Source organism: Polyodon spathula, chromosome 21 (genome assembly GCF_017654505.1).
Source record: "Polyodon spathula isolate WHYD16114869_AA chromosome 21, ASM1765450v1, whole genome shotgun sequence".
NCBI lineage: Eukaryota > Metazoa > Chordata > Actinopteri > Acipenseriformes > Polyodontidae > Polyodon > Polyodon spathula.
The window spans coordinates 12,122,424-12,136,484 of NC_054554.1; the positions used below are offsets into that span (position 1 = coordinate 12,122,424).

Sequence of the window (14,061 nt, forward strand, 5' to 3'; positions counted from 1 at the left end):
AAGGCACTGTGTGTGTGTGTGTGTGTGTGTGTGTGTGTGTGTGTGTGTGTATATATATAGTGCCTATAGAAAGTCTACACCCCGTTGAACTTTTTTCACATTTTGTAGTGTCAGTGCCTCAGAGTTTCATACATTTAAAAGAGGATTTTTTCCCACTTATCTACACACCATACTCCACACTCTCAAGGGGAAAAAAGTTTTTATTGAAAACAAAAATGATATATTAAAAATACAAAACTGAAAGATCATAATTGGATAAGTCTCCACCCTCCTGAGTTAATACTTGGTGGAAGCACCTTTGGCAGCAATTACAGCTGTGAGACTGTTGGGATAGGTCTCTACCAACTTTGCACACCTAGATTTGGCAATATTAGACAATTCTTCTTTACAAAACTGTTCAAGCTCTGTCAAGTTCCTTGGGGAGCGTTGATCGACAACAATCTTCAAGTCATGCCACAAATTTTCAATTGGATTTAGGTCGGGGCTCCGATTGGGCCATTCAAGGGCATTAACCTTTTTGTTCCTTAGCCACTCCAATGTAGCTCTGTCTGTATGCTTTGGGTCTTTGTCATGCTGAAAGGTAAACTTCTGTCCCAGTTTCAGCTTTCTAGCAGAGGGCAGCAAGTTTTCCTCAAGGACTTCTCTGTACTTTGCTCCATTAATTTTCCCTTCTATTCTGACAAGTGCCCCAGTCCCTGCCAATCAGACAAAACGCTTTGCATTTAGGCCAAAAAGTTCCATTTTAGTTTTGACAGACCATAAAACTTTTTGCCACACAGCTACAGAATTTCCTTTGCATACTTCAAACGGGATTCAAGGTGGGCTTTCTTGAGTAATGGCTTGCTTTTTGCCACCCTACCATACAGGCCAGATTTGTGGAGTGCTTGCGATATTGTTGTCACATGCACACTTTGACCAGTCTTGGCCATAAAAGCCTGTAGCTCTTGCAAAGTTGCCAGTAGCCTCTTGTTAGCCTCTCTGATCAGTCTCCTTCTTGTTCGGTCATCCAGTTTAGAGGGACGGTGTGATCTAGACAGGGTCTTGGTGGTGCCATACTTCTTCCACTTCTTAATAATCATCTTGACCGTGCTCCAAGGGATATTCAAGGCCTTTGATATAATTTTATACCCATCCCCTGATCTATGCCTTTCAAAAACTTTGTCCCGGAGTTCTTTTGAAAACGCCTTGGTGCTCATGGTTGAGTCTTTGCTTTGAAATGCACTACCCAGCAGAGTCTACTGGAACTGCTGAATTTATCCTGAAATCATGTGAATCACTACAATTTAACACAGGTGGAGGCCACTTAACTTGGTGTGTGATTTAGAAGGTGATTGGATAAGCCTGAGCTAATTTAGGATTACTATTACAAGGGGGGTGGACACATCCAACCACGCTATTTCAATTTATATGTTTAATTAATTTTCTACAAATTTCTAGAATTATTATTATTTTGTGTGTACAGAAATAAAAATTTATTTTTATTATCTATACACAACAAAATAATTAAATAACAAAAGAAAACAAAATGATGTGAGGGAAGGAGTGCAGGGGTGAAATCCAAAACAGACCGTGAGAACTCGTCTTTAATCGTCTTCGTGGCGAACCATACATAAACAAAAAAAAGACAAAAGAAATGTTAGTGTTTTTTTTAAAAATCTCGCTGCACCAAACTAGTCTCTCCCTCCACCCGTTACTCCTCCTATTTTACTTTCAGACCAACCCCGAACACAGTAGTACGTTCCCTTTAGTATGTAATGTCCCACCTCTGTAGTCAGTGGAACACCAATCCCCAGCTGACAAGTGTCCTTATCCTTCACTTGACTCCAGTGGCTGGAATTTACATACTCCTACTTCCACCCCTCACCAAGGTGCCGCCCCTCAAAAAGATGACTTTTGCCATGGTCACAAGATCTTGGTAAGGGAAGTCCCGAGTTGGTTTGATGCCATCTACTGTCGGGAGGCTGAATCACAGACCAAAATCCCTTTGACTCATCACAGGGGTGTAGACTTTCTATAGGCACTGTATGTGTGTGTGTGTGTGTGTAATATGTATGTATATATATATATATATATATATATATATATATATACACACACACACACACACACACACACACCGTATTACTTCGAATTAACGTCACCCTCGAATTAACTACTCACTCAGATATAAGCTTTTTAATAGAAGAAAAGTAAAGGTATATTTTGTCTACCCCTGTTCAAAAAATAAAGAAAGAAACTCGCAACTCTGGCTATGTACATGTGACGCCCCTAAAGAGACTGTAGCCTCAATCCACCGTCTAATGCAAACCAATGTACACACACCTTAGTAAGCATATTGTATTTTATGGTACAGTCCTGACAGACAACCCAAGATAAACTACATACAGCAAAGCAGTCCTTCACATCCCTTTTCCCCCCCATCAGAGTTCAGTGTCAACACAGCAGGGGATAAAACAAGGCCTGTCTCTTTACCTCGCCCTCAGCTTTGACGGTGAAAAATTAAACTCAGAGGAACTTAGAGCTTTGCCGGTCACTCGCACAATTGATATACAGAGGTAATATTTTTCGTTAAGAAAAACAACTGCATCACACTCATCTACCGTTCACTGTCCTCTTCTTGTCCCACTCCATAGCAACCAATACACACTCCTGATTCGCTGGTACAGTACTCCCCTGACCTCCCACGTAATAGGCTCTTGTTATCAGCAAATTTATTGCATTCAATCCCCAAAAACACATGAGAGTATAGTGCTGCAGATTGGAGCCTCTCATGGCGCATGGATTTAAAATGCCTTAAATCATGCAACAAAATATTGCAGAGTTTGTAAAGCATAGTATTATTAAACAGGCCACCCTCGTTTAAGGGCTGCAGTCATTTTGATCAATTTAAAATAAACACTGCAGTATTAAATTGTTTAATTAAACTTGTATTTTATTAATTTGTATGCTGTGTTAAGGAACTGCACAATACTGAAAAAATAGCATCAGTTCAAAAGTTCACCTCACATATTTTGGAAATGAGAAAGGGGTAGAACATGCGATCATAACCAATTCACTTTACAAAAGGAGTTACCAATTCACTTTAGAAAAGGAGTTACCAGCACTTTTTTATATGTTGTTCACTTAAAAGGAAGAGTTGTCAAGGCAGATTAATGTTTGGATTTAATTAAAACTTCTAACGTATGAAGCAGAGCAAAAGTTCTATAAAAGCAGAGGTAAAACCTCAGCCAAGTATCACTCGACATGCACTACAAATTGTGCGGTCCATGCGCTGAAGAGCTCTGAAAAAGCTGGTTGCTGTTTGATCGAATCTAGAAGTCTCTGCCTTTGAAGACAGTTCTTGTCTTTACATTATATTACACAACTACACTTCCATATATGGGAAGGTAAGAATAATTTTGAATTTCTATACTGATACGTTGTAATAAGGTATAGGAATTATGTGTAAAACAGATTTTAAAAAACAACATATAGCTAAATCTGCTCTCTAAGTGTAAAACAGATTTAAAAACTGGAGCTCTATTATTTCACATGTTGGATTTAAATGTTGAAACTTTGCTAAATATTTTCTGATTTATAAATTATATCTGGAAGTACACATTTAAATATTTATTTAAGAGATTTATAAATCTGAAAACCTGTATGGTCCACATTTAGCGGTCAACTTACACATTTATTTTGAAACTAAACATTTAAATGATTTTCATGAGATTTATAAGTCTGAAAAATTGCATGTCTGGATTTACCAGTCAACTTAAAAGCATTTGTTTAAATGTTTTTCACAAGATTTATAAATCTGAAAAAAGATGGGCAGTTGTTGTCTAAATCTGGGAAAAAATGCAAGATTTAGGCTAAATCTGGGGAAAAAGACGTTATAATGCTTTTTTTTATATATTTGGCGCCCCATAGATAGGTTTGACAGCAGGCAGAGCCTCATGTAAATATTGGAACAGTAGTGCTTCAGACTGGTTTCATGTAACCCAATGTTTATGTAATCTGTGTTCTCTGCTGCCATAGGAAGATTTGTGTGTCAGAGAGGGGAAATTAAGTTACTTTAGCAGACTTATTGTGTTGTGACAAGATAAACTGGTCTTAACCTGAGTAAAAATCTGAAAAACAAAAACAGTAAAACTCATCTGAGCATTTCGCTGAAGAGATAACCCTTGAAAGGGTAAAGCTTGGGTTTTCATCCAGAGACTCAAATAATATGATGCGCTGTTTTTTCTTTTTTTGAATAATTCATATCTTAAGGGAATTTTTCTCTTTATCGACAGGGGAATAAAAGTCACTAAAATGTTGCATTGTACTTTGCATAGGTCAAACGCAGTCCTGAATTTTAATAAGATGTGTGTAATCTATGGCAGTTAAAACCGTCTGTGTAGGACATTTCACTGTGATAATTCTCTTTACCAGTGGAGTGCTGTTGACAGGTACATTTGTTTACAGATACCTACTTAGGGAAGCTGCCAACTTTCCTACTTGTCGGAGCACCCCTCTTTCCAGTAATGTGTTGTGTTTTTTGGCTGTCGCTGGTTTCTTTGGAAACCATATTAGAGAAATGTGAAGTGTCAACTGTAGTATGTGATAAAGTTTGTCCTTACAGAAAGTCAGATGCACCTTGACTTTGGCCACTGCCTGCACCATATTACCCCAGGCTAGATCATGCTGAAGGCATTGCAGTATGTTAGAAATGTGAAAAGTTTAACTATAGGTCAGTGATAATTGGTCGTTTGCATTGAGAATCCATCTCACCTAAATTTGCCTTTTACTTTCTCAGTTGCAATGTCTCTGTTTTTTAAAGAGTAAGAATATAATTCTAATTTGCTGATGTTGCCTTATTCCCAGATCTCTTAGCACACTAATACAGCATTTTTAACTGAAGAGATATTTAAATTTCATATATCATAATATTGTTTAAGTATGTGCAGTGATGCCAAGGTCAAAACATTCAAATGAGTTGAAAATTGAGATTTGGGAATACTCCATCAGTATGCATTGGCACACTCTTTCATTTAGGAGTGGGACATAAAACCAAGGCCAAAAAGTTCCTACAATGAGTGAAATTTGACATGTCTGTTGAGGGGAGACAGATTTGAAAGATAATACATAATTCATGAGGTAGTGAAAAATTAAGAATGATTAATTACCATACATCAATGTGTTTTAGTTCACAATCCCTTTGATTTAAAGGAGTGTAAAAACTTTGCAAATGATGGCCCTCTAAACAGGCTTACAGCTAACCCACCCTACCCTGACCTTGAACTAATCGATATGAACAGTCATTAGTCCCTCAAGAGAAAAGTCCACATAATATGTGCATGTCCAAAACAAATATTGAGCAAATATTCTTGAAGTCCTAGGATAGCAACATGAAAACGATAAACCGTTAATTATGTTATTATTCTACAAAGCAACTTAGATTGGCATTACTGGTGTAATATAAAACTAGTCAATGACAATTAAAACTACTAAGCCTATAGCACATCACCTTGATTGACATTTATTATCATAGCCTGTAAAATAAAAATGGAATTTAATTCATCCTCTGAATCAAACACCAGCTAGCATCATCATCCCTCCACCTCCCCCTTCTCCTCCTTCACAGCTACCCCTAAGCTTACACATGCATGGGTCTCAGACCTAGCAGGGAAGGGGCATGGTAGTTAAGAGTAGGTAGTTTTAGACGTAATTTTAATTCCCCACTCTTGTGTGGTGTTTAATCATTCTAGGTTAAGGTTAAGAATGGCTGGCTGTGTTTAAACGTACCATTATTTGAATAGAATGAGGAAGGTTAGTCAATCCCGGCATTTATGATTCTCCAGACAACCTAAGAAAACATTTTTTTATAATAGTTTTGGATAAACAGAACCCAGAACTACTCCAAATGATTACAAACACCATAACATAGCAGGGGGGTGAGGGCAAAAAAGGGAATTGGAAAGACATTTGAAGCTGCTTAATAATTCTCAGTTACATTAAAAGAGACGCTTATTAAATACTCCTGTAACTGCTGATTGCCTTGGTACTGCATTATATCCAAAGGGCCATGTGTGATTGTACTCATGTTAAGAGGATAATGATCTGAGAGGTCTGCTGCATTCTATCCCCAACGAAATGGTAGAAATCCATTACTGAAGGCAAAGAACAGGTTATATCTTTCCATAATAGCACCTTCAATGAAATGAAAGCTCTCTGTGGTTAAGAATACAGGACTAAAAAGGAGGCTTGCCACAGCCATTGCAACATTCCCTGCAGTATTGAGGGCTTGTCCATTGCTATTGAGCTGAAGTCTGTCGTGAATGATCAGCCCACCAGTCCCTTGTCGGCTCCTAGTAAAACAAAATTGGCTTTCTTTAGCAGAATTGCCTTGTCCAATGAGCAGAAAGGTCGCAGCGCACTAACACATTCAGCAAAATTGCATTACTAAATTGTTTTGCTTTCCAAATCTGGCATTTATATGTTGAAAATGTCAAGGCTCAAGTGCGCCGACCGGATGGAGATATGATTGGTGAAAGAGAGCTGCACCAGGCTTTTTTTGCTTTTCACTCACTTTTCTACTTTCAGATTAGGAAAACGATTTTTCACTTGTAGCTTCTAATGTGACTGGCCAGCGAGGCGTAAGGGTGACGAGTTCCACTCACTTGGAAATGTGATGTCTCTCGAACCATCAAACTTATTAGCAATCAGCTGTGCTGTTGCCTGCCGCTATTGAACTGAATTGCCCTTGTATATATTGCCACTGTCGTTTCTTACCTAAGCAGGAGCAAAACGAAGCATGAAAAGAAATGGTTCCTTCGGTTTTGCGACGAGTGTTGTTTTTATTGCTGCTGTAAATTATACTTTAATTGCACCCCCACTGTTTGAAAAGCACTGGCTCATTCACAAACTGTCCTGTTTCATCTAATATAATTGACTCAAATATACAGTTTGGTTAAAAGCTGATCACCGGCTGCCAGTGTGTTATAGTTTTGACAGCATATGGACAAGTCCAACAACATGTGTGTCTATTTGGCATACACTGAAGAGCAGCTTGGCGTGGGTGTATCTGAGGAATGTGTATTATTAACTTTTCTATGATTGTACTATATAATATAAAACACTTTTTTTGTCTTGGGCATTCTGGTATGATATGAAAAGAAAATCGCAACTCCACATAGTATAAGAGCACAAGCAACAATTTTTTCAAAGGCATCTTCCACACTCTTGCCTCCTGTAGGATTCTGGAAAGCAGTAACTAAAATAGCTGTCTTGTATTGTCTTGGAATTAGGCTATTCGTTGGCTGAGAAATTAATTCAGTGCACTCTGTTTATAAAAATCACTGATATAAGAATCAACCACATAGTGATCAAAACCACTGGAACAAAATCATTCCTATATTAACCATGCTAAAATACTCTGCTTGTAAGACTTCAGCAATCCGCTTATAAGAATAATTTCGGGGCAAGCTGACTGCATGTAATACGATACTGTATCAAGTGCAATGACGTGTACAGCCAATAAAGCTGTTTTTTTATTTGAATTTGATCACGTGATTAGGCATGTATGCAGCATGTATTCAGGATACCTGGTCCGCAGTGATTCACAGTAGAAAAAAGCAAATCGACAGGAAAAAGAAAGATGCTTTTTTTGGACAACAATTGTGCAGGTTTTTTTTTTTTTGTTCTTTATTAGTGAAAGTTTATTTTAATAAAGTGAATACACATTCATTGAATACATACTGAGTACATCACAGGAAGGGGTATTGCATAGCGGCGCGGTGAGGGTGGGGGGGCTGGGGGTTGTGTTTGCATCTCCATTTCGTGAAAAAGTGTGAGACCCTCAAGAGACGATCGCTTCTCAAGTATACTGTAGTAAAATAGGATTCTGCAGCCTTGAGTAAACATACTTGTGATCATATAACAAGTGGCTTACCCACGAGGACTTGTTTTAATGTGTTTTCCTCAGTGATTGGGCACTATTGACATTTGTATACTGTATTTAAACTGCTGCTTTTGCTAATTGTAATCAAACCAGTCCACTTTTAAGAATCAAATCGCCTGGGACGGATGTGATTCTTACAAATGGAGTGCACTGTACCTCATAATGTTGAACACAGCCGTCATTCAGCCAGGGTTGGGTTTTTTTTGTAAATACTGCAGCTAGAGGATTGGGAACACAAAGCTTAATGCTACGGTTTCTATCAGTATATCGTCATCTTACCATACACATGAACATCTTTCAAATGCAGACTGTTATTTGTATTAAATGTCACTTTAATTGCTTTTTTACATTCCCTTCACTACAATTATTGATTGCAATCATTCTAAGTGATTCTCGATTCTTCGGCTTTAAAATTGAGTTATCCTTTTTCTCTGTACCTGGCTTTGATGTTGCCTGGAGAATCCTAACCGCTGGGCACAGAAAAGCCTTGCTCACGTCATTCATTGACAGCGTAACCTTTCAACTCTGCCAGCCTCCCGTACAGTATTCTCCCAGTTCATATCAATGTTGAGTTGGTGAGGCTGGTAGAGTTGAAGGTTATTTACCACATGATTTGTATGGCATGAGTACGGCTGTTTAGTCCAGGCACGATTCTCTAGGCAAGCTCAAAGTCTGGTACAAGCAGATTAAGAGAAACATGATGAGCTCAATATTGAAGCAACAGAACCCAGAATGCAATGATTGCAAACAACAATAGTAGGGTAATGTAAGAAAGATTTACAATGTCATTAACTTTTTTAATAACTATTCTTAAACTGTAGCTGTTGGGGGGGGGGGGGGGGGGGGGGTGCGTTTTTATTCAGTATATATTCCAAACAATTTTCTTCAACCATATCAATATAAAAAGCTATTTGTTTGTGATGAAATTCAATTTCCATTATTTTACAAGTACCAGCACTAATGTTTTTTTTTTTTGTTTGTTTGTTTTTTTCCCCGTAGGATCCAAATTGAATTTAAAAGCAGGACAGACTACAAGAAAGGTAAGCGTAATATCTTGGAATTTAACTTTAATAATCATGTATGCTTATCATATAATGTGCCTACAGAAAAATCAGATTACAACTAGCACTGACAACCATATCTGTACCTCAGACAGTGGTAGGAATGAAAAAAAAGTTAAATGGCGCCACCTTGTGGTATATATTTTTTTACACACATGAATTTTGAAGTAAGGTTGTTTGGTGGATGAGGCTTGTTGGCTATGCAATGTAATATGTAACGTATTTATGAAACTTTCCACCTTTGTGATCTACCCTGGACACCTGTGGTAACAAAGTTCAATCATTTTTCTTTTCTTTTTTTTTAAATTATTTTGATCTATTTTCCCCCAATTTGGAATGTCCAATTATGTTTTTTTCTCCTCACCGCAACGAGTCCCTACACAGCACAGACGTTCTGAGAGCGTGCGAGTGTCCGCCAATCTCACAAGCCAAAATGCAGAATTGCTTTTATGGCAAGCAATCCAGAGCAGATGTGGGCGGGCTACCAATCCCGGAGAAAAGAGATAGACCAGCCCTGCTTTTTATCCACCCTGAATGTGCTCGTGTGTCTGGCCAGTAAGGTTCTCTTTGCACAGCCCGGACACAAACTGGCGCCTTCCAAGCTGTGTGACTCATCCTGAGCTCCCAGTGGCAGCTTTTTATTTAGGTGTTGTTCATTCCTTTATGTTTTGCCTTTGTTTCAGTACAGTAAAGACGCCACAGTACAGAAGTCTAAGTCATATTATATATTGTTCCTGTCATTTGATTTACTTACAGACTTGATTATAAGAAAGCCTTTTTCAAACCCCTGGGCATTCTTATTATAACAAGACAATATGTTATTTTTTGTTTTACTATCTGTCTCCCTGTGCGGAACAGCACCCTGTATGTTAGTACATATCCAATATGCAATGAGAGTTTGGAAACTAAACCCTTGTGTCTATGTACAATAACTCCACACATTTTCAAAAACACACACAAAAGAAAACCTGTATTTGTGTGCCCATTGGTGTATATATGTTCAAAAGAAACATATTACTTTTATTTGGATACAATTCACTAGATGTGATCAAAAAATGTTTTGGAGTAGGTATAGTGACTTTTTATTGTGCTGATTAACAATTGACATCACGAAGATGCTGCAAAATGATCTGTCGATCTCGGGCAGGTGTTGTGACTCTTAGTCTCCCAGTTCATGGCCTGTCATTGACAGAGTGTGTCTGGTTATACCGTCTCACCAGGTTTGAATTTGCTGACTTTGAGCACCCAAGACGGCGAGCCACAGTGCGCTGCCCTAGTCCAGCCTCCAACATGCCGATTACATGAAGGCGCTACTGTCTTGAAAGGCGTGGCATACTGTTTTGTTTTGTTTTTTCTGTGATTTTTCTTTATTGCTTTTATTCAAGCTTGCAATTCAACAGCTGAAATGACTCCATATCCAGTGTCCAATCAACTGTCTCACTCATTGGATGATTAAGTGCATATGCTTCAGTCATAGTCACTCAAGCCAAGCATGTCATGGTCAAGGATTAATAGTGATAAGTTTCTTTTGATGCACTGTATAGTTATATTATATATCTATTATATATATATATATATATATATATATATATATATATATATATATATATATATATATGCAATAAGGCCCAACCCTGAAGGGCATTATTGCATTTATAATCCAGGTAAAGCAGTGGATTTGAAGGGGGAAAAAAAGCATAAATCATGTAGTAGTCCCATTTGTAACTCTGATCTACACACTCAGTTAAGCTGAGTAAATTTAATTAAAACATGTAGAAGAAAGTACACCTTTATTTTTAGTTTTGTGCACATTGCCATTGAAAAGATACACATATATTTATGTACTGGTTGATGTCCGTAAATGTGAATCCCAGCAAACTGTGAAGATCATGTGCATCTAAACCATGTATTAATTATTAATACAATTAACTTATTTTCTTTTCTTGTTAAAGGACTTGTGCACCTACAACAGTACCTTTGGAAAAACAGAGGAGAGCGAATCAGTGCAAAGGCCAAACCAGGATTCATTATCTGGCGCAGTCTCACCAATGCAGTTTCCTGCTTTTGACAGAACACAAAACCCAAAGCCACACAGCTCCAGAGAACTGGAAGGGAATGTCCCGGACGTCCGCACTGTGGGAATCACAAAGAGACAGAGGCAGCTCTTGCTTAAAAACACACCCTATTTCAAAGCTCTCAATAGCTCCACCGTGGCCACATCTGTGCAAGGAGACACAAAGTGGGATAAACTGTACAAGACTCAGGAGGAAAGGAAACGGCTCATCAGAGATGTCTGTGCCAAATACAAAAGCAACAGTAAGAAGACTATCACGCCCCACCACGTCTCCAGGATCTTTGTGGAGGACAAGCACAAACTGTTATACTGTGAGGTTCCTAAAACGGGCTGCTCCAACTGGAAGAGGGTTTTGATGGTCCTGGAGGGGTTTGCATCCTCGGTGAAGGACATCCAGCACAACACAGTGCACAATGGGAATCACCTGAGGAGGCTGGATAGTTTCGACAAGCAGGGAATCCACAAGAGACTCCACACCTACACTAAGGTACTTTTTGTCCGAGAGCCATTCGAGAGGCTGGTGTCAGCTTTTCGGGACAAGTTCGAGCATCCTAACAGTTACTACCACCCCGTCTTCGGGAAGCCCATAATTTCGAAGTACCGGGTCAATGCCTCCAGGGCGGCGCTAAGAACAGGTTCTGGCGTGACCTTCAAAGAATTTCTGCAGTACCTGCTTGATGTGCACAAGCCTGTGGGGATGGACATTCACTGGGACCACGTCAACAGGCTGTGCAGCCCCTGCCTCATCGATTATGACTTCATAGGCAAGTCTGAAAGCATGAGGGAGGACGCTAACTTCTTGCTTCACCTGACTGACGCCCCAAAGAATTTGACTTTCCCCACCTTCAAAGACCGGCACTCCAATGAGGAAAGGACAACTACTAAAATCACCAAGCAGTATTTTGCACAGATAGCACCTTCTGAAAGGCAAAGAGCCTATGATTTCTATTACATGGACTATCTAATGTTTAATTACTCAAAGCCTTTTAAAGATTTATATTAACTTTAGGTTAGCTATACTGCATTTACGTTTCTAAATGCTTAGAAGAAAGAAGTCAGCTAGACAAATTAGACAAAAAAGGCATTTGCCAAAATGTTTTTCTACAGAACTGTTTGCACCAGTCTATAAATAACTTATTTTTGAAGGTTTTACAAAACTAGAACCCTTAACAACTTTAACATTATCACAGAATTTACTCCTCAAGAACCAGAACATGTCCCATATAGTTTTACCTCAGAATTTCTGATTGAGTGTTTGAAGTTGGTTCTCACAAATACAGCTAAAAAGGAGTTCACAGGCATATTGCTTTTGGATTAAGGATAACTGTGTTAACCCCGAAATCCTAATCACAAGACATGTAGCCCTGAAGGTATTAAAATCTCTTTCCCTTTACAGGTTATTAGTTTCAGTTATTATGTTCAATTTAATTTCGTATTTCTAACTTTTTTTCTTCACTATAAAAAGATTCTGGAGGCAAAAACACAACAAGACAGCATACGCCTCCATGTTGTTTCGCCTATATTAGTGTCCCTCTTATTTCTTTTTTGTTCTACAGATTTCCTTTTCAATTATCCCTCCACTTAACACACGCTGTGCCACCTGAAACTGTGGGATAGGCAAATGATTTCTCTCGAAAGGACACTCTTATAGAGTACTTGATACGAAACATCTCCGTTATTTTCTTCTTGATAGACTTTGTATATCATTTTCTTTTTCAGCCATCACACCCTGGTAACTTTTTAAAAAGCTTCTTGCTTTTTTAATACTTGCAGACTAAGACCAACATGGATACTCCATAGTAGAGAAGTCAGAAATGTACAGAGTTGCTAGGTTAGCACTACAAGGTCATAGTAGATAATTGTCGGTGTAGTCTGTTCACTGTTTTTTTAAATGGAATACCACGAACATACCAGGACTAATTGGATTACTGTCTTGTTAAGTCCAGCAGTCCTGAGATCCAGTTTTGCAGGGTGAACTGGGATATGACTTTCCTGGTTTCAGCACGTCACTGTTTGCTTTGTAAATCAATCAAAAAATAAGAACATAAGAACATAAGAAAGTTTACAAACGAGAGGAGGCCATTCGGCCCATCTTGCTCGTTTGGTTGTTAGTAGCTTATTGATCCCAGAATCTCATCAAGCAGCTTCTTGAAGGATCCCAGGGTGTCAGCTTCAACAACATTACTGGGGAGTTGATTCCAGACCCTCACAATTCTCTGTGTAAAAAAGTGTCTCCTATTTTCTGTTCTGAATGCCCCTTTTTCTAAACTCCATTTGTGACCCCTGGTCCTTGTTTCTTTTTTCAGGCTGAAAAAGTCCCTTGGGTCGACACTGTCAATACCTTTTAGAATTTTGAATGCTTGAATTAGGTCGCCACGTATTAGTCTTCTTTGTTCAAGACTGAACAGATTCAATTCTTTTAGCCTGTCTGCATATGACATGCCTTTTAAGCCCGGAATAATTCTGGTCGCTCTTCTTTGCACTCTTTCTAGAGCAGCAATATCTTTTTTATAGCGAGGTGACCAGAACTGCACACAATATTCAAGATGAGGTCTTACAAGTGCATTGTACAGTTTTAACATTACTTCCCTTGATTTAAATTCAACACTTTTCACAATGTATCCGAGTATCTTGTTAGCCTTTTTTATAGCTTCCCCACATTGCCTAGATGAAGACATTTCTGAGTCAACAAAAACTCCTAGGTCTTTTTCATAGATTCCTTCTCCAATTTCAATATCTCCCATATGATATTTATAATGTACATTTTTATTTCCTGCGTGCAGTACCTTACACTTTTCTCTATTAAATGTCATTTGCCATGTGTCTGCCCAGTTCTGAATCTTGTCTAGATCATTTTGAATGACCTTTGCTGCTGCAACAGTGTTTGCCACTCCTCCTACTTTTGTGTCGTCTGCAAATTTAACAAGTTTGCTTACTATACCAGAATCTAAATCATTAATGTAGATTAGGAATAGCAGAGGACCTAATACTGATCCCTGTGGTAC

General features: G+C 38.5%; 1 protein-coding gene across 1 annotated transcript in view; it reads left to right on the plus strand.

The window, feature by feature from the left end:
* LOC121296698 (carbohydrate sulfotransferase 8-like) overlaps positions 1 to 12,059 on the plus strand; it is a 110,710-nt gene extending 98,651 nt beyond the window's left edge. The window contains exons 4-5 of the mRNA XM_041222470.1: positions 8,921 to 8,961; positions 10,935 to 12,059. Coding sequence (XP_041078404.1) covers positions 8,921 to 8,961; positions 10,935 to 12,059 — 1,166 coding nt within the window. The remainder of the gene's footprint in view (positions 1 to 8,920; positions 8,962 to 10,934) is intronic.
* The last annotated feature ends 2,002 nt before the right edge of the window (positions 12,060 to 14,061 follow it).